The 23,216-nt window shown below is 46.2% G+C and overlaps 2 protein-coding genes across 3 annotated transcripts in view; both read left to right on the forward strand.

The window, feature by feature from the left end:
- Nucleotides 1–6,331, forward strand: part of SH3BGR (SH3 domain binding glutamate rich protein) — a 29,986-nt gene extending 23,655 nt beyond the window's left edge. Inside the window, exons 5-7 of the mRNA XM_074602266.1 lie at nt 2,404–2,433; nt 4,435–4,542; nt 5,824–6,331. Coding sequence (XP_074458367.1) covers nt 2,404–2,433; nt 4,435–4,500 — 96 coding nt within the window. The 3' untranslated portion in view covers nt 4,501–4,542; nt 5,824–6,331. The remainder of the gene's footprint in view (nt 1–2,403; nt 2,434–4,434; nt 4,543–5,823) is intronic.
- A 2,729-nt stretch (nt 6,332–9,060) lies between these two features.
- Nucleotides 9,061–23,216, forward strand: part of B3GALT5 (beta-1,3-galactosyltransferase 5) — a 30,506-nt gene continuing 16,350 nt past the window's right edge. Inside the window, exon 1 of one of the 2 annotated variants that reach the window (XM_074602307.1) lies at nt 9,061–9,195. The gene's annotated coding sequence lies outside the window, so the exon portion shown is untranslated. The remainder of the gene's footprint in view (nt 9,196–23,216) is intronic. The other variant, XM_074602315.1, reaches the window with a different exon arrangement.

Raw genomic sequence — 23,216 nt, forward strand, 5'->3', positions numbered from 1 at the left:
TGTATCTCATTCTACCCTTATAAAAGAAAGCTAGAATAACATTTCCTTACCTGGCCAGGGTTTTATGAGCTTAAATACATTTAAAGACTATCAGATTACCATTGGAATATCCTCGCTGGATGTTAGGTCCTGAAGGATACATGTAGTATCAACACAGTATTTTCAGTATTTCCCTCTCTTCCTCTCATTCTGCAGCCCAGCACATCTTGTTTGACTGCTTGACCCCACTGAATAGATGTTTTCCAGGTACTCTCCCCACCCGTGTCTTTTTTTCCTTCTCACTTGTTAAAAGCTGGTCTCTGTATACTGAGTTCTGAAAGGGTGACCTTTTTATCAGCAGCGCACCGTGTTTTGCAGCCAAACAGTTGCATCTTTTGAACAGTAGTCAGATCCCTTTTAGAGTGTCACCCTACTCTTTTGACAAACACTCAAATCAAAATGCCATAATTTAAACATCGTAGTTTTATGTTCTGCTCCTGAATTATTACACCATTGGGGATCTAGTATTGGCATTTTGGCCTGATTTAGCACTCAGTTTCGAACCAGCTTAAAAATGCCTCTCTCATGCGGGGTGTAACCCAGCTGGCTTTTCTCCAGTGACTTTGCAGGAGAAATGCCAGTGCTATGGAAAAATTCTAGAAGAGTCTCGGTGAGGTAAAGATATCTCAGTTTTTGCCAATGAGTATAAGACAGATAACAAAATAAGCTGTGACTGTCTCAACTGTGGAGCTGCATGGAGGGTCCCAGATTTCAGAAGGCTCCTCCAATGCCTCAGTCACAGGAATGGCAGCCGACATTCAGTGTGGGTACGTGTGGAGGCTGCAGCCCTCCCCTACTACTTCTGCTGCCCTGGCTGGGAGATGCAGGAGTCCAGAAGATCCAGCTTTTTATCTCAGGCCTGGTGTGACCCTGAGGAAACCAGCAAGAGACCCCAGTACTCTGAAAAACAAAACTCTTGAGTCAGCAGCTGCCTCCTGAAAGCGGCAGGGATAAGTACTCAGTGTGACAGGTTGTTCTTCACACACCTCACGTTAGACTGCCAAGGCTTCCAGCCCCTCCTTCACACAAGCATCCAGGATAGTCCGGAGCAGATGTTGCAATAAAAAGTACCTTACACAGACCCAGCAGTAAGAGGAAGAGCTTTCAGCCTGGGTCACCAAGGGACAGCTGCACTAGGATTTCTTTAGATTATGACATTTTTTTTCACCTTAAACCTATTGTGTACTTTCCTTCCCTAATCACTTCATCAAGCTTATCCTTGACTTCTTCCTAATCTTTTTTTCATACCTAATCCCCATCCTCTGATTGAGAACGTTGAGGAACCATTTTGTTTGGATATGGTTTCCCTTTTTCTTGTGTTGTCTGTCCCTTGGTTTTTTAAATTTTTGAGGAAAAGACTGTGACCTCCTATGCGCATGGCACAGCGAGGGCTTTGCTGGTGACTGGATGCGGTGGTAATAATTTTTCTTTCTTTTCACTATCTGATTTTAACTTTAGATTTTAGCTCGGGTGTTAGAATATTTTTTAAGTGGTGTCCCAGTTAAATCAGTTTGCAGTACAGATTAGGCTCGCTTCAGGGCAGAATTATTTTAGAAACATGTTCAAAAATCATATTATAATGCAAGTCTGTATTCTGTCTCAGCAATTCCCCAGGTCATATATAAACCCTGACACTGCAGCTCACTTCCTTATCTCAACTCATTCTATGCAAACTCGTATCAGCCCCTCATGCCTTCTGCATGGTACTGTTCCATTTGCCCTTTCTCTTTGGGATTTTGTGTAAGATTAGCTCTTCTCTCCAATAACCAGCTTGGTATCTAAAATTAAATTCTATTCACTGTACATTTATATTTTTTTCTCTTTTATCTCTCTTCCCTTCATCACTTTTGCTCTATCTGCAGTCTAAAACCAACTTATATTATTTTTATTCCCCAGTACTGTTGAGCCAAGGCATCTGTTCCAGCCTACAACAGTTAACAGAATTGCAAGCCAGATTCTGAGTGATGATATATAACATAGATAAGACTCTGTACAATTCTGATTTAAATTTCATTTTTAAGACCAGCTAATTACCAAAAAAACCAAAACCAAACCCACCTCAAAAAGCAAACAAAACCCCAGCTCTAATGCTTTGCTTGTCAATGAAGCAGATTTGATTGGAAGTAACTGAGAAAAAAAGGAGCTGTATTTAATGATTTTTATATCCCCTTTTCAAAGTAAAAGCTTAGCTTAAATGTGCTTTGTGAGTTAATCTGGAGGACATTATCTCAAAGCAAATCCACTGAATTCCACATCATTTTCCTAAATTCAGTTTTTAATTTCTGCTGTGTTTTGTCTGTATGACCTCTGATATTCTTTCTTTGGTCTATCTTTTAAACATTTTCTTTTGTGTCTCTTATCTAGGAAAGCAAGGAAGAACATGCAGCATCAGGGGTATAGTATATTTGGACATTTTGCTTTCATCTTTTGTTTGTGTGCATTTAATTCCTTTTCAGTCCCATTGCTTCACTCAAAAGTAAATTCTTATTCATGAAACTAAATATACTAGTATTATATTCTGCTAGAGATAATTATTGGGCATATCAAAGTCTTATTGTTTGGGAACAAAGATAGGCCTTTAATCATTAAAATCTGTAAATAGGAGAGAAATTGTCTTTCACAGATTCTTTAATAAAATTTGCCAGGGGCTCCCAAGACAACTATATCTTTGACAATTGCCAACTGACATCATGCTGATTACATTTTCAGTGCTGTGAGTGTGAAAGAGTCATTTTGACAATTTAGGCAGTTCTGCCTATAAAGGATATATTTTCCTTGACAGAATTTCTAAGACGCAGATGCAAATCCTTATACACTTTTCTGTTTTGCCCAGCGTTGCACGTTTATGCCTTGAATATTTCTTTATTTCGGTAAAACTAATGATTACTTCAGGCTGTTTTCCACTACAAACCTGCAATTAATAAGAGGACACCTTCACATCTTCCCACTTCCAAACTGCAGTACATGCACGTATACTTGTGTATAGTTACTCCCACATCCCCGCTGTCAAGAGTTATGCATTGTGGCCCTGGCAGCTGAAATGGAGCTCCTGGGACCATGGGCAAAGCGCGGGGGCTCCTGGTGGGGCTGGCAAGGGCTGTTAAGGCTGGTTAGTGCACCCTGGCACCACTAACTAATGCGTCAAGCAAGGAAAATACCCATTTTTTTTTCTGTAAAAGGTAATTGACTTGAATTTTGAACTGAAGTTGTGAATATCTGAAAGATGTTGCGTGTCTGTGGGCTTGCCTGGCCCTGTGTCAAAGAGAAAGGCACCTTTCCTGGGGGAAGATGCTGAAAGAGGCAATATTCCTTTGGCACAAGAACTTCTAATCCAGCTGACCTTTGCGGATGTTCATATTATGTTTTTGGTTTTACTGGAATGATCCCTTAGTGCAGTGGTTTTCCCTAAAATGCAGTGATTCAGACCAGGAATCTGATTACAACAGGTCCATTCCCAAGCACATGTTTAAACAGGATTTTACTTAGCGACTCACATGTGACTTTCCTACAGACAGTATGTGTCTGAGATGAACACCGAAGGTCTGTGCTGCTTATACGCTACCTGCAGCCCTGACTGAAAACTAATTGAGTATTCTTTCATTGGTTGATTACGCCAGGAGGAAATTCCCATAATTTTTGTAGTCTAAGTAATATATGAAGGTATGACATTTTGAGATAAAACTTGTTTATACACACAGAAGGAGTGCCTTTGAACAAGAGTTTGCTGGAAGAGAAGGAGCAGAGAAGCCTACAATGCAATTCTCAGTTGTTTTTCAGAGTAGGGCTCCACTTTAAAGCTTCATTTACTAGCTCTTAAAAGACGACAAATACAGATTTTTGTCCATCTTACATAAATGCTAGCTTTCAGATGACTGTTCGTTTGGGTGACTGAAGCGAAGGGCTATTGCCTTTAAATTGTGCTATTTCTCCTATATAAAAGAGAGAAATAAGAACTTTTGAAACAGAAACAAGGCTGTATTATCTGACCCTGAATGACTTTTAGATTATTCAGGAGTCTAGTTGACTGTGAATCTTGACTTGTTTACTGCTCCAAGAAAGCATATAATTAAAAATACAAAACTTTTGGTCATATTTACATGTATTTCACATTCTCATTTTGATCGTGAACATTTATTTACAGCTTAACCATGTACTGTGTTCTAACCTCTGTAAGAAGAGGGTTCTTGTGTTCCAGCAGTTTCCTATTAACTCCACAAAGCTAAAGCCCTGGCATGTTAAGATTAAAAATTACTTCTCCGTTCTATTTTTGTAAGCTCAAATGATATTACATTTACTAGAAACAGAACAGTTGCAGAAGCAGAGGTCTGCATTTCAAGGCTGTTTATTTTTCCTTCAATTCCTATATGATAACTACAACTATTTTCTATAAAAAAGGAAGAAAAAGAAAAGCAGGAAGAGGGAGAAGAAAAAGAAGAGGTGGAGGAGCAAGAAGAGTCTTAGTACACTTCCCTATGATACATTCTTTCTTGAACAGGTTTTCAGGTAACTATTACGATATCCAGCACAGTTTCTAAATGTTCTTAAAGTAACATAAACTTGAAAAATTTGTACATAATGTTGTTATATGCAATGACAAGACTGGAAAGAACGTACCAAAACCAAAAAGGGCATTATGCATTTGACATGTAACAGTTAGTCAGAACTACTGCCCTTAATGACTCTGTTCGTTTTCGCCGTTTCTGTGGCACCAATGAATCAGACTTTTCTACACAGCTGTCTCTGTGATCCCTAATAATCACCGAATACTGCAGGCCCTTCGGTCCATTCCATATCGCTCTTACAACCTTCACCTCCGGGCCAGGCTTCTGATATCTGCTTTGGGCATGTTCCTTAGCATCTTCCTGCGGTAACCCCCATCTCTCTGCTGTGTCCCCTAAATATGAGCAATGCAAAGTGCAGCGTGCTAGGTGTGTACTGCTTGAGCAGTCAGTATATATGCACGAAGGGCCCAAACGCTGGGCCAAAAGTACATTTAATTGCTGGTCTCATTGCAGCTTCTCTTTTATCTGGGATAAGAGTTCATTCCTCTCCTCTCTTACTCAGCTACTGATTTCACTGAAACTTTTAGGAGCTTCATGTCTCACATGAAGCCCTCTCTCAAATTTAGTTGAAATGTTAAAAAAAACCCCCACTACTAGGGAAGGGAGAGGAGCCTGACCAGAAATATGACACACTATAAAATTACTCTGATTGCCTTAGAAACTAGGCCAAATGTGACTTTAAAACGTCAAAACAGGAAGTATCTGGGAGGCAGAATTTATGCCTGTATATATGTATGAGCATTCAGCATTGCTTAAGTTTTGTCAGCATGTGGTTTCAAATTGAATTTTCAGGTTTTCTTCTTCCTCCTACTGTCTCTTCTCCTCTGCACAGAAATAAAGATCAGACAATCACTTAATAGGGAAAAACCATTAACCTACAAGAAAGTTGGAATTTCCAGCAGATTTGCCTTTGGGAGGTGGGACACCCTCCTGATTGGAGACATAGAACATGATATGCCCTTTCTAGAGTTAGTGGGATTCCCACATAACTCTGCTTGTGGGGTAGTTGACATAGGTTTCACCAACTGGACATCGGTGTGGAGACCCAGTGCCTCAACAGGACAAAAAATCTGTCCCTTCTGTCACGCTACCCCTCCCAAATCTGGGTTCCTCTATTGCATGGGAATTAATTCATCCCAATGTTGTCCAGCGTTCAGACATGCAAAATCACAGAAGGAGTGCTAAGGTCTAATCTAATCTAATTTTCCTTATTTTTGTTCAGGAAGCACAAGCTGGAGCAGCCCTGCCAAAGAAAATAAAATCATTCTTTCAAGCAAGCCATCACTACCTTTCATGCCTGTAGACTTATGAACATATGAATACATAACAGAACAAAGACACCCGCTCTGTCCTACCTGTGGCCTTTATATATATATTTGGTATTCCAATTGCTTGTTAAAATGGGTCTTCTTATATCTGACTGATGGTATTTCAGTTGATTGTTACATGTTGGAATAGTATCGTCCATGTCACATTTTAGATTGTAAGCTCCTCAGGGCAGGAACCATGTCTTTCTCCATGTCTATATACTGCCAAACACATTGCTGCCACTCAGCAGATAACTGCGCTCGCACAAGTGACGTATTCAGAGAAAAAGAATTTCAGCACTGAAAACTGCAAAGAGGCTTCCTGTATACAAGCTATGTGAGTCACTTCTCCCCCAGCTGGCTTTTGAAAATGATTGAGATTTCCATTGTACAGCAGTTTAAATAAATGCGTTTTCTGTCATATCTGTTCTTTGTCTGCAAAAGTGTTAACTTAACCCTAGCAAGCTGTGCTAAGATCTGTACGGTTACATTTTCTCCATTGTTAACGGTTGTAGGCGATGCAAAGTTCCTCCCTTCTTCTTGGCTGCCCAGGGAAGTGGTTGAGGCACCATCCCTGGAGGTATTTAAAAGACGGGTAGACATAGCGCTTAGAGATAGGGTATAGTGATGGTTTCTGTCAGAGTTAGGTTGACGGTTGGACTAGATGATATGAAAGGTCCCTTCCAACCTAGGCGAGTCTATGATTCCACCTTGCCTTATGTTCCCACTGATGTTTCTGGTGTTGTGTGTAAGACCCCAACCACAAGGATACACAGTCTTCATTGAAGGAAAGAGATGTCCCAGTCCCTTCTACTGAAGCCCTGTCAGTCTTCTTGGGTTCATCTCTATTCACGGGGCCAGGGAGGCAATGAAAATTGATCCATGTTCACGCTGTAACTGTTGGTTAGAAGTTCACTGTGGAGGAAGGATCATGGATTTCGGTCCCTTGTCCAATTACGTTTTATGAGATTTATAAAACCTGCTTACAGAGGAAGGGAGGGGATGAGAAATGCTTATTGCCAAAGCAGCCCAAAGCTTAAAAACAATCTCCAAAGGAACCCTGAGTTTATGTTTTATCTCTGATCAAGAAGAGGCTGGTTTTCAAGCTGAGATCTCCTATACTGCAAGTGCTTGAACAGTGACTGAACAAATGAAATGGGCAAAAAATTTGTGGAGGTTTCCTGAATATCCCGAGTGGGTTCATTTTTGTGTTCAGGATACATCAAAAGTTGCAGTTGTTGGGAGGGGGTGGGTGGGGAAGCAGCGCTCTCTGTCTGCGCTCCTCTTACACGCGTAGGTGATGCTGAGTCCAGAGTCGGCAGCTCCAGCTGAGGGAAGGACCTCGGAGTTCTCACAGCTCACCATAATCATCAGCTCAACGTGCTGCAGCTGCCAGGACCCAGGAAAATGCTGGGCACTGTCAGGAGGACGGCGTGACTTTGCTGCCATATATAAGGCCTTGGTGGGGCGACACCTTGAGCACTTTGTACAGTCTGGTCTCTGCCTTTCGGGGAAGACGTAGCAGTGTGAGAAGAGGTACAGAGAAAACACAAAAATTAGAGAGGATGCAACAGCTGCTCCATGAGGAGACTGAAAAGACTCTTCAATTTGCAGAGGAAGCCAAGGCATTTACAAAAATTATAAAGGCGGTGAATAAGATGAATGCAGAACTGTTAGTCAAAAGATCCTGCAATGCTATAATGAAAATTAGTATACACAGTTCATATACACAATGAAATTAGTAGATCAGCTTAAAAGAGAGTACTTTTTCATGCGGTGAGTTGGGAACTTCTGGAATTTGTTGTCACGGGATGTTATGGAGTCTGACAATGTCAACAGACCCAAGAAGGTATTGGGCAATGGCAGGAACAGGAGGCTCATAAGTGGATACTGCAGCCTGGGATGTGTCCACCAATATCCCTAATCCAATGAATCGTGGATGCTGGGGACCGAGGGCAGAAGAAATTGAATACAGTGGACTCGTTGTGCCTAAATAGCATTGCCCATTTCCATTTTCAAAGACTGAGTACCAGGTTAGCTGAGTGTCGTGGTTTAACCCCATCTGGCAGCTAGGACCACGCAGCCGCTCGCTCACTTCTCCCCTTCGCCAGTGGGATGGGGAGAAGAATCAGAAAAAATAAGGAAAACTTGTGGGTTGAGATAATGACAGTTTAATAGGTAGAGCAAAAGCTGCGCACACAAGCGAAATAAAACAAGGAATTCATTCCCTGCTTCCTATCGGCGGGCAGGTGTTCAGCCGCCTCCAGGAAAGCAGGGCTCCATCATGCGTAATGGTTACTTGGGAAGACAAACGCCACCACTGCGAATGTGTCCCCCTTCCTTCTTCTTCCCTCAGCTCTATGTACTGAGCATCACGTCACATGGTATGGAATATCCCTTTGGTCAGTTGGGGTCAGCTGTCCCAACTGTGTCCCCTCCACGCTTTTTGTGCCCTCCCAGCCTGCTTGCTGGGGGGCGGTGTGAGGAGCAGAAAAGGCCTGGACTGCTCAGCAACAACTAAAAACATTATTCTCATCCCAAATCCAAAACATAGCACTATACCAGCTGCTATCAAGAAAGTCAACTCCGTCCCAGCTGAAACCGTGACAGTGAGCCACTGATCTGACCTTTTCTTATGTTCCTGGAGGTGATTACTCTTCCTGGGGAAAATGTACCCCATCTCGCCGGTAGCCGAATTGGGGTGCCAGTCGTTGCTGCAGTAGTTTTGAGCAAAAGGCTGGACTTCTGGGGGTTTGGTAAAGAAAATGAAAACAGAAATCTCTCTCTGGAAATGTGGTAAATCCAAGGCAGTGAGTGCACGTTGTGCAACAGCCAGCGAGTTCCTGGCAGCCTTGGCGTGTCCCTGGGCTGCCTGAGCTTTGCACGGCTGGTGAACCACGGGCTACACTTTTCCACCCACTGATGGGCAGAGCAAAGAGCCTGGGTGTACTCGGTCCATCAGGCAGAGCCACAGGCTTTGGAAGAAAACCACCACACTTCGCATAATCAAGCATTGCTCGTTAAGGCAGAAATATGGCAACCAGCTTCTCGAGAGGGTCTAATCTGGAAAGCCCGTCAGGGAACGCGAGGAATGCTAAGCCTCCCGTATGGGAGTGACGCACTGCCTTGGTCCTCAGCCTGTGACTGAGGTTAGGCTCAGCGTGTGGTGAGGGAGCAAAGGGGACATCGGAGGGTGGTACTCGCAGCACAGCTCTGTGGTGCCTTCCGTGGGATAACGCTCTCTGTCCCGTGCTGATCGTCGTTGGCTGCCGGACGGAAAGGAGGTTGTGAGTATGCAAAGGATAAACCGAAAGCTGACTGCTGCTCGGTGATTTTAGCTGTAACGCTAATTCTGCTTACATAAGCTTAATACTTTCTGCGGTAATTTAGTGCGACCAGGCAAAGAATTAAGTCTTTTCTAACTACAGCTGAATGAAAAATCTGTGGCACAAAGATGTGAGCTATTGACTAAAATGCGTTTGAAAACATACCGTCTGCATTTTTATATCATTTATATTTTACTGGGAGAAAGCAACTGCAGGTGGTTGACAGGGCACACTCCGTACCTGGTGTTTTACGTGCTTCGGGAAACCGTGGATGCAAAATCCCCCAGTTAAACACAAACTGGGATGCCCCCCAGTTAAACACAACAGGACACTGCTTTTTGTGACGCTATGGTATGTAGGGTATTTTCCTTGGATGATTGATGCCAGAAACTTCTAGTATACCAAAACAAGCTAAAATTAGAAAGGCTTCAAGCTATGCTTCCTACATATCCATGTATGTCAGAGGGTGGTGGCTGTTTGCACTTTAAAACAATTGTAAAGTTTATCAGACTGCTGAAGTGTAAAAGAAGTGACTACAAGTATCACCGCAAAGCAACTAAGTAGATAGGGGTAGTCGATGGTTTGTTTTCTAGGAAAATGAGTTTTAGGAGCTTCATTCTGTTGCTAGTAATACAGGGTTTTGAATAACAGGTCCTGAAGGCAACCTGGGCCGTGCTGTCTCTTGCATGAGAGCACTTTTGAGCCAACAAATTTTGTAAGAGGTTTTCTTCGAAGAGAACTCTAAGGGAAATTAATTGAAGAGAAATTAAACTGTTCAGTAGTTTTGTCAGTACGGCACAAGCCCCCAGTCAGTATTTCTGGCCACCTTTCCAGAACCACATCTGTTCACCTGCCTTCCAAATAATAATAATACTTGCTGTTTACTGCAAGAATATCAGTGTTAAAGGAGATAAGACTGTTTATCTGCATCCTTCGACAACTTCAGAAGGTAGGAAATACGCTTGACAAACAATCAGGGAAGCTGAAAATGCGAGATAGTAATTTCTTCAGAAGGCAGGCTGGAAGTTTGGGATTTGATGTCAAATATCGTGAAGAATGCTTGCCGTTCCTCCAGTTGCAAAGTCATTGCCGTGCATAAAGCAAACAGAGGGAACAACAATTCTCAGCCGGGACTCATTCTTAATGAGTTACCGTCTCCCTTTTGCTCATGGGGAACTAAGGTACAGAGGTGGGATGACATGCTTAATATCACAAATCAAGGGCACTAGAGTCCAAATTAGACATGGAAGTACCTGCTGTGCATTCCCCTGCTTCAGACCGTACCAACCATGGTTTTGCATGTGGCCATGACTTTCTGTCACTGAATGTTTTCGGTCATTCAGGTTGGAAAAGACCCAACCATAAACCATAAACTCATTCAGTCCAACCATAAAGCTAACACTGCCAATTCCACCACTAAACCATGTTCTGAAGCGCCACATTTACATGTCTTTTGAATACCTCCAGGGATAAAGAACTATCCTTATCTCAGAATGATGAAGGTTGAATCTCTGAGAACACCTGGAACTGCTTTACACTGATCACAATTTCTTTAAGGAACAAAACCTTTCTCTTTCAGGATGTTTGATTTGTGAGGAATAAAGTTGTCACCAGGTTTAAGAGAAGCTGAGTTTTGATACCAGCTCGTCCAAAGCCATTTTTGACCGCAGACTAGTCAGTTAACTTCCTTGCACCTTACTTTCCTTATGAAAGTGAGAAAATACTTGTAGAATATTTAAGGGAATAAAATCGAAGAATCAATGCACTGATCAAAAGATGAAAATATAACTGCATCTTCCTTTGATAAGGTTTTTTGCTTCTGAGTTGTCCATTCCACATGAAAAATGTTAATTTGTACTTTTTTTTCCATAGTATTGATATTTGACAACTATCAAAACCACCTTCTCCTTTACATTATATCTTCACTGCTTTCTCACCTAACTCTTCTATTAAGCAGCCTGCAGAAGAAATGGCTGAAAGAAATGGTCACCTTTCTCTCTTTGTTGCTCACTGGCCTAGATCAGAATTGAACCTGCAAAAAGGCTCTTTGGGGATTCCTCTTAGAAAATACCAAGTGTGGCAGTGTCTCCATTCTCTCATAGTTTAACAAGCATGTATCTACACACACCTATGTCACAAGCTGTCCTCCAAAATACGCATCTGTTTATAGTTGTTTGAATCTAGTCAGATTCATATGGCTTACATCTTGACTAAGCAGTACATTTTGAAGCTGAACAGAACTCATCTGGGTTTCCTACATCACTGAAAAAGTTTAGAACGTATTTCTGAAATTGCAGAAGCTACTTTTTTATGTATGTAGGAAAGGATGTCACACGGAGTTCCTTCCTGTTAGCTAGCTGTGATTTTGCTGATAGGAGTGGAAAAAAGCCGTTAGCATCTCGTGAGGCTCAGCAGATCAAAGACTGAAGAGAAACCTGTCGTCAACCCACCTCACTCCGGGGTACACCCTGTGCAGAAGCCCCGTAGCTGCGTGCTGCTGTGGGTGTTTTCCCCTCTCCCGAGTCACTAGCTCAGAGCCCAGCTGACGAGATGGAGGAAGTCCCCATGCACCCCCCACTTCTGCTGTCCCCACCTTGGCGCAGCAGAGAGGGACCCCTGGGGAGGGTCAACCTCCTCGGTCCCGTCAGACGGCTGGGAGGTACCCACAGCTGGAGGGTGGCCCGAGGAAACCATCCTCCCATCGCGGACACGACGTGCTGGCAGCTGGTAAGCACGCTGCTTCCAGAGTTAGGATAAAAACTATCCTGTCGCTGCTGCAAGCAGCTCTGGACGGCAACGCTCGGTAGTTTAAGCTGAGTTGGTGGTGGCCCAAGCTGGGCACTCGAGAGCCATTCTCCTCTTTGGGCTGGGAGGACTTCATCTCTCCTGCTGCCATCACGTGCCGCCTGTCCTGCAGCTGTGGCAGGGGAGTCCCGGTGAGCACAGGAGGTGACTTCAAGATAGGTGCAGGGACACATTGGGGGTGGGAGCGGATAGAGGTGGGGGTGAGAGCAGGCAGAGCAATCTCAGCTGGTGGCCCACGCGGAGCGATGGCTGCGGAGCTGGTAGGAAAGCACGGCGGCTTCTGCTCCCCTGACTTTAAGGACGGGATGCTGGATGGAGGCCATTTTTCTGTCAGTTCCAATTTCCAGCTTTCTGGGAATTTTTTTCTTCTTCTTTTTTTTTTTTTTTTTTGACCTTCAAGCTTTACGAAGTTCGACCACTAAAGGCTAGAAGAGAGTTTAAATAGTTTTTCTTAATTAGTGGCTTACTGTGCCAGAGGAACATTTGTGTGTGAGTGTGCGACTAAATCCACCCCCCAGCACCCCCCCCAGCCCCTGGTGGGGCAGAGCAGAGGTGGCTGGCGAAGCTCAGAGCCAGAGCAGCTGCTGAGCAGTGGTGACGCCTGCTATCGCCGGCTTTAGCCTTCAAAATTGCATTACCCTGATAAAGTTAGCAGTCCCAGGGCTTGCTGGGCAGCACAAAGCACACGAGCTGCCTTTTTTCTTGCTGCCCAGCCTGTGTTTCCCCTCCCCCCCCGCCCCACCGTGGGGATTTTTCTTTCTTTCTTTCTTTTTATTTTAATGGAAGTTAATTGCCTTCACAATAAGCTCCAAAGAAATAAATAAAGCAGATGCATCTTCTTTCGGCATCCCTCTTGCTGGGGAGACGATAATCATAGAATCATAGAACGGTTTGGGTTGAAAGGGACCTTAAAGATCATCTTGTTCCAAACCCCAGTCCATAATCCCCGCCGCGGCAGCCCCGCGGGGTGGCAGCTGGAAAGGGCCAGGCTGCTGATGGCTGCTTCTCCTGGGCTCCCCCGAAAAAAGGGTGCTCCTGCAGTCCCTATAGCTAACTCAGCAGCAGCATCTCGGGTGGGAAAGCTTGGCACTAACTCAGTGATGTTTCTCACCTCGTCTGGGGTGGAGGGAAGGAAAAGCAGGAAAAATGAGAGAGAAAATGGGGGCGAAAATCCAGGGAACATCTTTTGGTCATTGCATGTGAGCCATTCCCAGCAGTCAACAATGGAGCATGGAGTTTTTAGAGGCGTTTTGGCTTTCTATGTCCTCCAGTACTTTTCCATAAGGATTAAAGCATTGCTGTATTTTAATGATGTGGCATGCTGCATTAATATTGGCTGCATTCAACTTAAATGGGTCTGATACCGGCGTCCATGTGCTCCTAATCAGATTTTGATGCGAGCTAGAGGCAATAAAAGAAAATTATACTCAGCTTCTGGCCAGCCTCGGGCTGGTTTCAGAGCAGCTGCTGGTGTGGCCCATCGTGGACAGACGCAGGAGCTGGAGGAAGGGGGTCTGGCAGGACCTTGGGGGCCTGAGTGGCCAAAATCTGGATGGGGAGTCACCCAGCCATGCCATCTGTGGTGGGGTGGGTGATGTATCTCCCAGCTGTGGCTGGAGGTGGTGAGGGCACCTCCACCTTGACGCCCAGCACGGCGAGAGGAGGAGGCGGTGGGGAAGGAGGGGAAGGACAGACACCCGTGGGCTGACAGGGATGTGCCCAAGGTAGCGAAGACCTCCAAGGATGGGTCCTGGGCACAGTGTTTAACCAATGGCTCCAGCACAGGGTGCGTGTGCTGGTGAAGTTGGGCACTGGTGGGGGGCTGGGGAGCATTGCCAGTAGGACAGTGGCACAGAAAGAAGTGAAAGACCCCAAAGTACAGAAGCGAGATAAAATTTGGCGGTATGGAATACCAGCACCATGTGCTTTGGAGGCAAATAAGAATGTCTGCTGCAAGCTGGGAGCCTGTCCTCCCGGGATTGGCACAGGAGGAGAAAGGTTTCTGTGCACAGGTTCGTCTCCAAGCCACAGGGAGCTGTAATGTGATGCAGCGGTGGCAAAGAGAAATGTGACAAGTAGATGCACTAAGGAGCTATTTTCAGAAGCGAAGGGAATACCGAATAACGTTGCAAAGGACTGCAGTGGCACCTCCTTTGAGGCAGCTACTGTGTAATGTTTGAACCTCTAATCAAAAAGGCTAAATTCACACTGAGAGATTGGGGAAAAGCTATCTATCTATCTCAGGTGTCAAGGTCTTGCCCTGTCCAGTTTATGAGAGGAGGCCACAGGACCTTGGTTGATGTAGTCCAGCAAAATTTCAAAATTTTCAAATTTGGAATACCCCAAAATGATGGCTATTGAAAGTTGTTTTGTGCTCAGGAATAGAGATAATGTAAATCTGGAGAAGAAACTTACTCCGGAGGAAGGCGAAATAATCTCTTCAGCAGATGCACGCTGCACATCGTACGTTATATATCATGAGAAACTGCATGAAAAATGAAACAAGGAGAAAGTCTGACTGTACAACAGCGTATCCTGAACGTACAGGACAGGCTGCCCGGCACACTGAGAAATGGGATCACAGCAGGAATACTTTCAGGATCTGGAAACGTCTCTCACCTGAAGGGGGGAAGCAGCTGGTGAGCCAGGGAAGGACAGGTGCCCTTCACGCGCCTGTGTGGCTCTTCCCTGTGGTGACACAGCTGAGACTTTGCAGGACTTTGCAAAGAAACTGGCTGCTGTTAGCAACCGGGATTTCACTGGTGGAATTCTGGTACCTAGGGAGGCCTGGACTACCTAAGAGGTAGCTGAAGAGAGTGAATTCAACCGGTGCTATATATGCTTAGCAAAGTGTTCTGCGCTCCTGTTCTTAGCAGGACATTTTTAACCTCTAGTGACCTTTGCCTGACTGTTACTATTCCTAATGTCAGCATCAACATCTTTTCTCAAGTGACACATGCTACAAACACAGGAATTTTGGTGCATGGTATCTTAAGGGTTCATGTTGGAGTCCTGTCCGCTACTATTCAAACATCACGAGACCCTGGCGGACACTTGATCCCCGTCGGCGTCAGCAAGCGGGACTCAGAAATGTGCGCCGAGATAATCCCCCGGGAGGTGACAAAGCCTCTTTGGGTTACAGACAGGCCCACCCGACGGTCACCCGCGGGGTGCGTCCCAGTCCCAAAAGCCGGCAGCAGGGCTTAGCGACATGCCACGGGTGAAGGTCAGAGACTTCTAAAGGGTGGCCTGTCAGGCTGTATTTTTCATTTCCAAATTAGATGCGAAGCCAACTTGCAGCAGAAACGCAGCAAGTGCTTCTTCCTGGCTTGGTGCTACCACCCAGTGGGGTGGCACCTGGGCAGCAGGTCCTGCCCTGGAAGGGGGAGAAGCATCTCCAGGGGCAAGAGCTGCCACGTCCCTTTCTCAGTCTCCTGCACTGAAACAGCGAGAGCCTCTGCGAGTGTAAAGCCCTCTTCTGCTTGCTAGCAAGAAGTCAACGGTGACTGCTATAAACCAAGGTTTTGTGCTTATTTGTCTATAGTTTACCCAGTGAGGGGTCATGGGGTGTAACGGGAAGGAAGCCGGCTCGTTCATCACCTGTTGCAATTAGGCGCTGTTGCAGATGTGTGCATGGAAGGAAGCAGCCTTGGGAATAGTGGTGCAACGCGACATTAAGAGATGACTTACCGGAGAGGTGGCTTCACGCTTTGACAGTGACTTGTCCCCTTTGTTTGGTTAAAACACCTTTTGCAGGATGGAGCTGGGGGCTCGTGACGGTTCGTTTTTGCAAGACGCTGCCTTGTCTTGCGAAATCAGTCCGATACTGCTCATTCAGAGGTACCCATTTCTATTGGGCATCCACCACGTACTGTTACTCTGCCATAAGTTTTTGTAAGACGCTGCCTTGTCTTGCGAAATCAGTCCGATACTGCTCATTCAGAGGTACCCATTTCTATTGGGCATCCACCACGTACTGTTACTCTGCCATACGTTTTTGTTGCGTTTTATTAGTTTTTAATTTCTCTGTGAGGACTGCTGTCGCGCTTTCGTTCTGTTCTACCTCAAACCGGGGCAACTGGGCAGAGCCCGGGGCGTGGAGGCAGTGAGGCTGTGGGTTCTCCCGGCACATGTGTGGGTTCGGCTGTGGTTCTGCGGCTTTTCTGTGCGCGAGTGGGTGCTGGAGGCTGGTGGCAACGCTAGGGCTGGCAAATATTTGATCCCGGGGACCAGAAGAGGAAAACTTGAGTTTGGCATCCTTAATTATGCTGAGACTTTTAAATCGTACTGGCAGAAGGGATCTGTGCCCTCAGCGGCTGCGCACGGGAGAATGCCCTCTTTGGGCTGAGCAGCCCTTTGTGGAGCTGCGGCAGAACCAACTGGACAACGTTAATTTTCTCCGTAAAATGCTGTGGGGTGTGTTTTGCTGTGGTTAACATGAGGACTGCTTCCAGACAGAAATAATTTTTCCTTTCTTAATTACAATTCCATTTCCTGAATCCCCAAAAGCAGGGAGTTGATTTAATGGGCAAGAGGAAACAAGGACAGGTACATTTATTGCTCTTCTATGTTTTACTGCGCTGTATGAAAGATTAATAAGCTTTGAACTTGTGGGCAGCCAGTTTTCCTGGCCTGACTCATGCAAAAGAGGAGCTCCTGGGGGGTGCTGACACCCCTGTGTCTGGGTACATGCAACACCTCCTGATCCGGGGCAGATCAGGGTTTCGTTCTATTGGAGAAAGGAATGTTGAGAAGGGGAATATAAACTAGAGATAAGACAAAATGCGTATAAGAAAAGCAAGTTGAAAATATCTGCAATTTTTTTTCGTGACTAAAAGAATGCCATTCATAAAAAGTCACCTGGCAAGCAAGCAATCAGAAATAAATATATAAATACTCAGCTGGACACCGTGTACGCTCCCACGATGTCCACATCTTCAGGCTCGTCTTTCATGGGGCAGAGTGGAAGAGGGCTAAAGCTAAACACACAAGTCGTGACATCCCCGGCTGCGAAGAGGCCCGAGCTCCGTGGCTGCCATCGGGCAGCCGAGAGGACAGAGAACAAAGATCAGGGCTTTTCAGCTCGGCAGGGTCTGCTTCCTGTCCCAGAAGCTACTTATTCTATTTAGTGACTCTTACATACTCTGAGGGTGCCTCTTATTAAGAGCAAGTGCTGCGAGTGCCAGCCCAGCATACAAAAATAAGGGAGATCCCCACCCCAACTGGGCATGTCTTCGGAGAAAGGAATGTCTTAGTGGCAGGTGAAGGACAGACCGAAGGCACCCGTTGGGATGGGGGTCTTCAGTACTGGAGCTCCCGGCGGTCCCCGGGGAGCTGCCTCCCACTGGCCGGGAGCAGGGAGTCACACCCCCTGCTCCGCAGGCTGGGTCCTCATCCACGATTTCCCTGCTTCGTGTGTTGGACAAGCCCTCAAGCAACAAAGAAAAAAAAAAAAAGTTGGAAGCTGTCCATGTAGGAAATGTCAAGTGTGAATTAGGTACCTGGGAAATCACGGGAAGATGGACATCTGGCTACCAATATTCACTGTCACTCACCTTAAAAAAAAAAAAACCAACTAAAAACCCAACACAGAAAAAAACCCTGTACATTTTTTAAAGTATAAATATTTAAAAGGCATTGATAAATACTTGTGGAACCAGCGGTTTTGCTCAATTTACTAAATCATTGCAAATAATACTCTTAGGTAACAGAAAGTAGTGGAGTAGAGCAGGGTTGCGGGCAGGTGGATGGAGGACTGTACTGATAAACCAGGTTTCCCTGAGAAAAAAAAGGTAAAGTTGTTATCATTTTATTTCAGATGCTGACACGGCAAAGCATTATATATCAGTTACAGGTTTTTAACGAAATAAATGTTCACTGACCAGCCTTTTTTCCTTTTGTGAAAAACGTATTTTGCCCCTTGGAATTCATCTTGAAACCAAGAGGAAACATTGCAGAGAGGAATGAAGTAAAAAATTATTTAATTTCTGTTGAGAAGTTTTTTTGAATTTTCAACCTCTTTGAAAGTAATATTGCGTGAGATTTCCCTTGCGTCCCATTTTATACCAATGCCATGCCCGACAGCAGATTGGCTTGTTGTGTTCAGCTGGATTTGGAGCCTTCTGCTCCAGGAAAAAATGGTGTAGGAGCCGTTCCTGCTGGTGTTGTAGTGCCCTAAGTGCTTCTTTAGAAATCATGGGTACGGGCTAGAGCCACAGCCTGTATCAGCCATGATGCGCTTGTGCTGATGCAGCTCTGCTGCCTTCAGCACCGAGTGAAAAGTCTGAAGATTTAAACTGGGCTTGATTTTAGTTTCTGTGGCGTTGGTGCAGTTCTGCTGGCAGGTGTGGCCTCACGAGGGCTGGTGGAATCAGGCCCTCCCTCATAGCGGCAACAAGCAACCCCAGGCTTGAGTCAAACCTGTCTGCTAAGGCAAAAGCCCCGCTTCATCCATCAGGGTGAGCATTTAACAACACGCCTCATGTCTCAGTGAAATTTTAACGTGATGGACAATATTATGTGCCTTTGCTGGGCTCTTTACGGGACTCATCAGGACACGGGCAGGGTAGAGTTGGCAATTGCCCAGGAGATCGCGGGCTCATCTCGCCTCCCAGGCTGTTGCCAACAGCTGTGTTTGCAAGCAGGACCTCCCGTTCCTCCTCATGGTGCGTCTGCCAGCCCGAGCCCTGCTGAGGTGGGGTGCAGCTCTGCTGCGGACACGTGCTGCCACGCAGGGTGGCATGTCACCGTCCCTTGCCCTGGTCCTCGCTAGCCGTGCAGAGGTGGCACCCCGGCTGAGCGCTCGCTGGTAAATTCAGGTCGGTTGTTCTGGCTCTCTCCTTTGCTGGTGCTCTGGTGAAAAGCATCCTGCGAGCTTTCTAGAAATGTGCTGGAATTATTTTGGGAACTATTTTCCCTCTGACAAATACTGGTGTTTCTTTTAAATGCAGCAAAGAGACAAAATAAGGAGAAGATAGTACTTTGTTTTTTGAATTTGGAAGCTTTGGTGTGGTTTTAACCCAAATGACCTGCAACTTTCCTGTTGACAGCCCTTGTTTTGAGCCAGATCAAAAATACACTATTTGGATACCTTCCCCTTGGCATTTGCTCTCTCACCGGCCCAGAACAGGAACATACTGATAATAAATAAAAAAACCAACACATTAAACTCAGCAGCTCAGAGGGATCCATTTGTCAGAGCCATAACTGAGTGAGCAGTTTTCTGGCACTCCAGTCAAGCTCCATCAAAACCTTCATCTCAAGCTACGTACCAGATAACGACGCTTAGATGCTGGGAAAATATTTGCAGGCAGATAAGGCTGGAAGGGGAGGAGTGGGAGTTATGTTAAACATGGTTTTCAACCATTATTTCCCAGGGACTGCATCCTTGTCTGGGTGGTGCCGTTCCTTCAGGAGAGAAGGAGATGTGATCTGTGCCATCGCTCACCTCATCCATAGCACGTCCCCACGGGGAGACTGTAGATGCTTTCCATCCAACGAGGGCTTCCAGGCACCAGCTGCCCCGCGCTGAGCCTACAACGAGCATCCCAACAGCCAGGTTCCCTCCCTTGGACTCACACAGGTCCATGGTGACTCCTGTCCATCTCCTCGGCTTTCCATGACTGCCTCACTACTACAGGTGGAAGATAACACGGTGCCACGCAGGGAGAAGAAAGGCTGACATTAGGCATCCAGCCTGTGTGCATGCCTTTTTGCAAGGCTCCATAGAGTGCATGTGCCCTGCAAGCTGCTGTTTGGTTTCTTGTGCAAGGGGGGAATAATGAGCTGCTCGGGATGGGACCACTGCAGATGGGGCCAGAAGGCAGGTGGTGGGCACGCAGAAGGTCAGGTGGCCAAGACATAACCCATGGTGCAGGACAAAAGCAAATCTTTTGTGTCTGCCCCATCTGTTCCCTGCCCCCCACGTCAGGCCGTGGGGTTGGGGGCAGAAACCCCTTCCTGAAGGGAAATGAGGGCATACGAGCGGGCACACACTTTATGGCTTTGTGGCTGTTGTGGCTCAGGGTTCTGCACCCAATTGTGAGGGTTTTTCTTTTTTTTTTTTTTTTTGTTTCTTGAAAAGGGAGGACAAGGAAAAGAGACACAAACGAATGAAAAGCCTCTGCTTACTTCCAGTTAATTGTGCGGTGGACAGTAGCCAACCCCCCTGCTTTCCTTATTCCTGCAGGGCGAAGCCCTGGAGCATATGATTTGATTATCATCATGGTCGTAAGGCAGTGCTCGGTGCCTGCTGTGAGAAAAGACATTTGTGGGGGGGGCTCGGGGAGCCACTGGTTCCTGGGGCAGACATAGTGACGCCTGGTAGTGTCCAGCCCTTGCCACTCCAGACTCCTCCTCACAGAGATGTGCTGAAGGCTCCGTCCAGGAGAGACCCGAAACAGCACAGGCAGGGAGGGGGAGGCTGTGCTGTACCTTTCTGATGGCTCCAGCGTTTCATAACCTGCCCTGTTCGCTGAAATAAGCCATGTGTCTTAGCTAAAGCCTAAATGGCTTGAAGCCCAGCTACCAGATGCTGTACCAGGAGGGATGTGGGAAGGTTCGGTGGCACTTGAGAGCACCAGTGGTACCTTTTTGTCCAGGGTACTCTGTTGGACCCTGGTCTCATGCTCAAGGAGGGATGTGGAAGTGATGGGAAGAGTTAACAGGGCCCAGACCCTGCAAAACAGCCCGGCAAACAGGGATGTAATCAGCTCAGATCGCTCAGCCTAGCAAGGAGGGGACCAAGGAGCGAGCCGGCAGCTCTATGTAGGTTACCTTTGTAGGTGAAACTTTTGAGCCCTGGCCAGCTGTGAGGCCAGCAGGGAACAGTGGCCGAACCCCACAGTGCTGTGGCTGGCAGAGCTGGGTCCATCCTTGGAGGGCACAGAGGGCTGAGCGCCATGCGGAGCTGGGGTTCACCTAGTGGTCATGGTGGAGAGAAGGCTTCAGGGTCTTCAGGAAGAAACCTGGGAGTGATGGAAAGAGCACAGGAGACAAATGCAGCACCGTGTTAATGGAGGTTATGGCTAATGAGTCCTCGCAGCAGCGGCGAGGAAACCTCTGGTTCCCAAAGCCACCATGCCACAGTCAGCATCAGGCAGCCTCCTGTGCCGCACTGGCACTGAAGATGTGGGGGCCTTGTCTTCACTCACTCACAGTTTAAGATAACTGCAGGGAAATTTTTGGCCAGCTTATTCATAAGAAACTCAAAAGGCAGCTCGATAGCAATCTGTGTCTGCTGACAGAGAGACAAGGCAACTCCCCTGGGCAGGACACCAAAAGCATAGCAAGAAATAAGGCAAACCACCCCTGCAGTCCGAATGGTTAGCTATTCAGGCAGCTTATCAGTAGAAGCACAAAGTTTTTGTGTCGCTCACAGGCCCTAAGTCAAGCTGGGGTTCCATTCTGAAAGGCAAACTGCCGTTCAGCCGAACCCCACCAAGTGCTGGTGAGAGCTGTGGGATGGTGCCCAGGGCCATGTGCCAGCCGGACGGTGGGTGACAGCCAGAGCTGGCCGCATGGCACCGGGCACAGCCAGCATCCACCCGGCCTGCAGCGTCAACTCACTGAGGAAGATGCTATGAGCACGTTTCTGCTCCCATCCTCAGGAGACCGCGCCGTAAGGCGCAGCATCGGCTCTTCTCGGCAGATTGGATTGCTCCAGGCTCCACTAGTAATTAGCAGTGGAAATAATAATGACCAGAATGACAAAAGGATGAGGAGAGATTGAAGTTTTTGTACAGGATGAAATGAAAAGTCACACTCCACACGTCTAAGGTCTTCCGTTGAGTCAGTGCTGTAATTGGTTAAGAAATAAATTCACAGCTTCAGCAGGAGGTGGAGACACTCCTGGACCCACTGAAGTTTTTCTTCATACTTTGCAAGGCCTATTCATAGTCACATACAGAAATAATTAGACTGTAAGAGTTTGGCTTAGCTAGCAGAAAATCTTTACTGATGTATGTTAAAGGAAATCAGAACACTTTGCTTCTCATTTCTGAATAAAATTTTTTTCATGTATTACTAGCATGCTTTCTTACAAATAAAGGGTAGAACCTGATATTAGGCATGCACGAACAAAACTGACATTAAGAACTCCATATCCTTTGTGAAGATCAGTTAAAGAAACTTTTAAAGCCCAATAAGTATATTTAAGCAGTTCCATTAACCCACTTTTTAATATCCTTTTACTGATTAGCTTTACTCATGTATGCAAAGTTAGGGTGTGAACAGCTATGAGCAGCTTCAGATCTTTCCCTACAAACGCGAAACTATTTTGTTAAAGAGTCTTGTGTGTATTTGGTCTCCAGCCTTTTCATGAGTGGCTTCCTGTTGGGATGTAGCGTGCTACAACCGGAACCAAGCTGGCGCAATCTGCTGTACAAAAGACTACAAAGCCACCGAATGAGTATAACACTTAGTCATATGAACAGTGTGCATGAGTTTTTTCAATGGGAGCCTTGCTCTCTGTAAACTTCCTTTAGAATGCACTTGATACTTCTTGTTTTCACTGGCGTGCTGTAGACTGGTAGTGCTGTTGTTGCTGTAGCACTGAACCCAGCCCTGCCAAGGAGGGAAACAGTCTTCTCCCTCCCTGACCTCATCCCTGTCCCTGTCCCAACCCTCTCCATGTGCCACCACGCATGACTGCACCCAGCAGCAGCTGTACCCATCACCGCGCTGCAGAAGCGGGTGGAAACAGGACGCGAAAACAGAAAAATTCAGCTTCCTTTGCTCTTTAGGCAGCGGTTAGACAAGCATACCTAGATTTAGAAATGTTAATAAGTTTACCTGCACACAGCTTAAAAGCCCACCTGCTGATTCATTTAAGCCCAACAGAGAGGATAGGGCAAGGTAAGGTTTCAAAGGGAAGGGGAAAAGAAGGGGAAAGGAAAAGAGGAAACACAGGACCCAGGGTGGGTGCAGGTCAGCAGGAGAAACCTCTCTGTGCTCTGAAGGATTAAAGTAGGGTGAGATGCAGCCCCAGGAGCATTGACCGGCGCAGGAGTCAGCTGTGGGGAATGGCATACAGCACTAGCTACCCACTTATTTTGATAGCTGCTGGTGCTGGGAGGTATTGAAGCCTTGTTTGTACACATTTGTCGCTGTTTGGGCCGGGCTGGCCACTAAAATGAATGGCAGATGCTCTCTTTTACTTCTCTCCCCTTCAGAGAATG

Source organism: Larus michahellis, chromosome 1 (assembly GCF_964199755.1).
Source record: "Larus michahellis chromosome 1, bLarMic1.1, whole genome shotgun sequence".
Taxonomy (NCBI): domain Eukaryota; kingdom Metazoa; phylum Chordata; class Aves; order Charadriiformes; family Laridae; genus Larus; species Larus michahellis.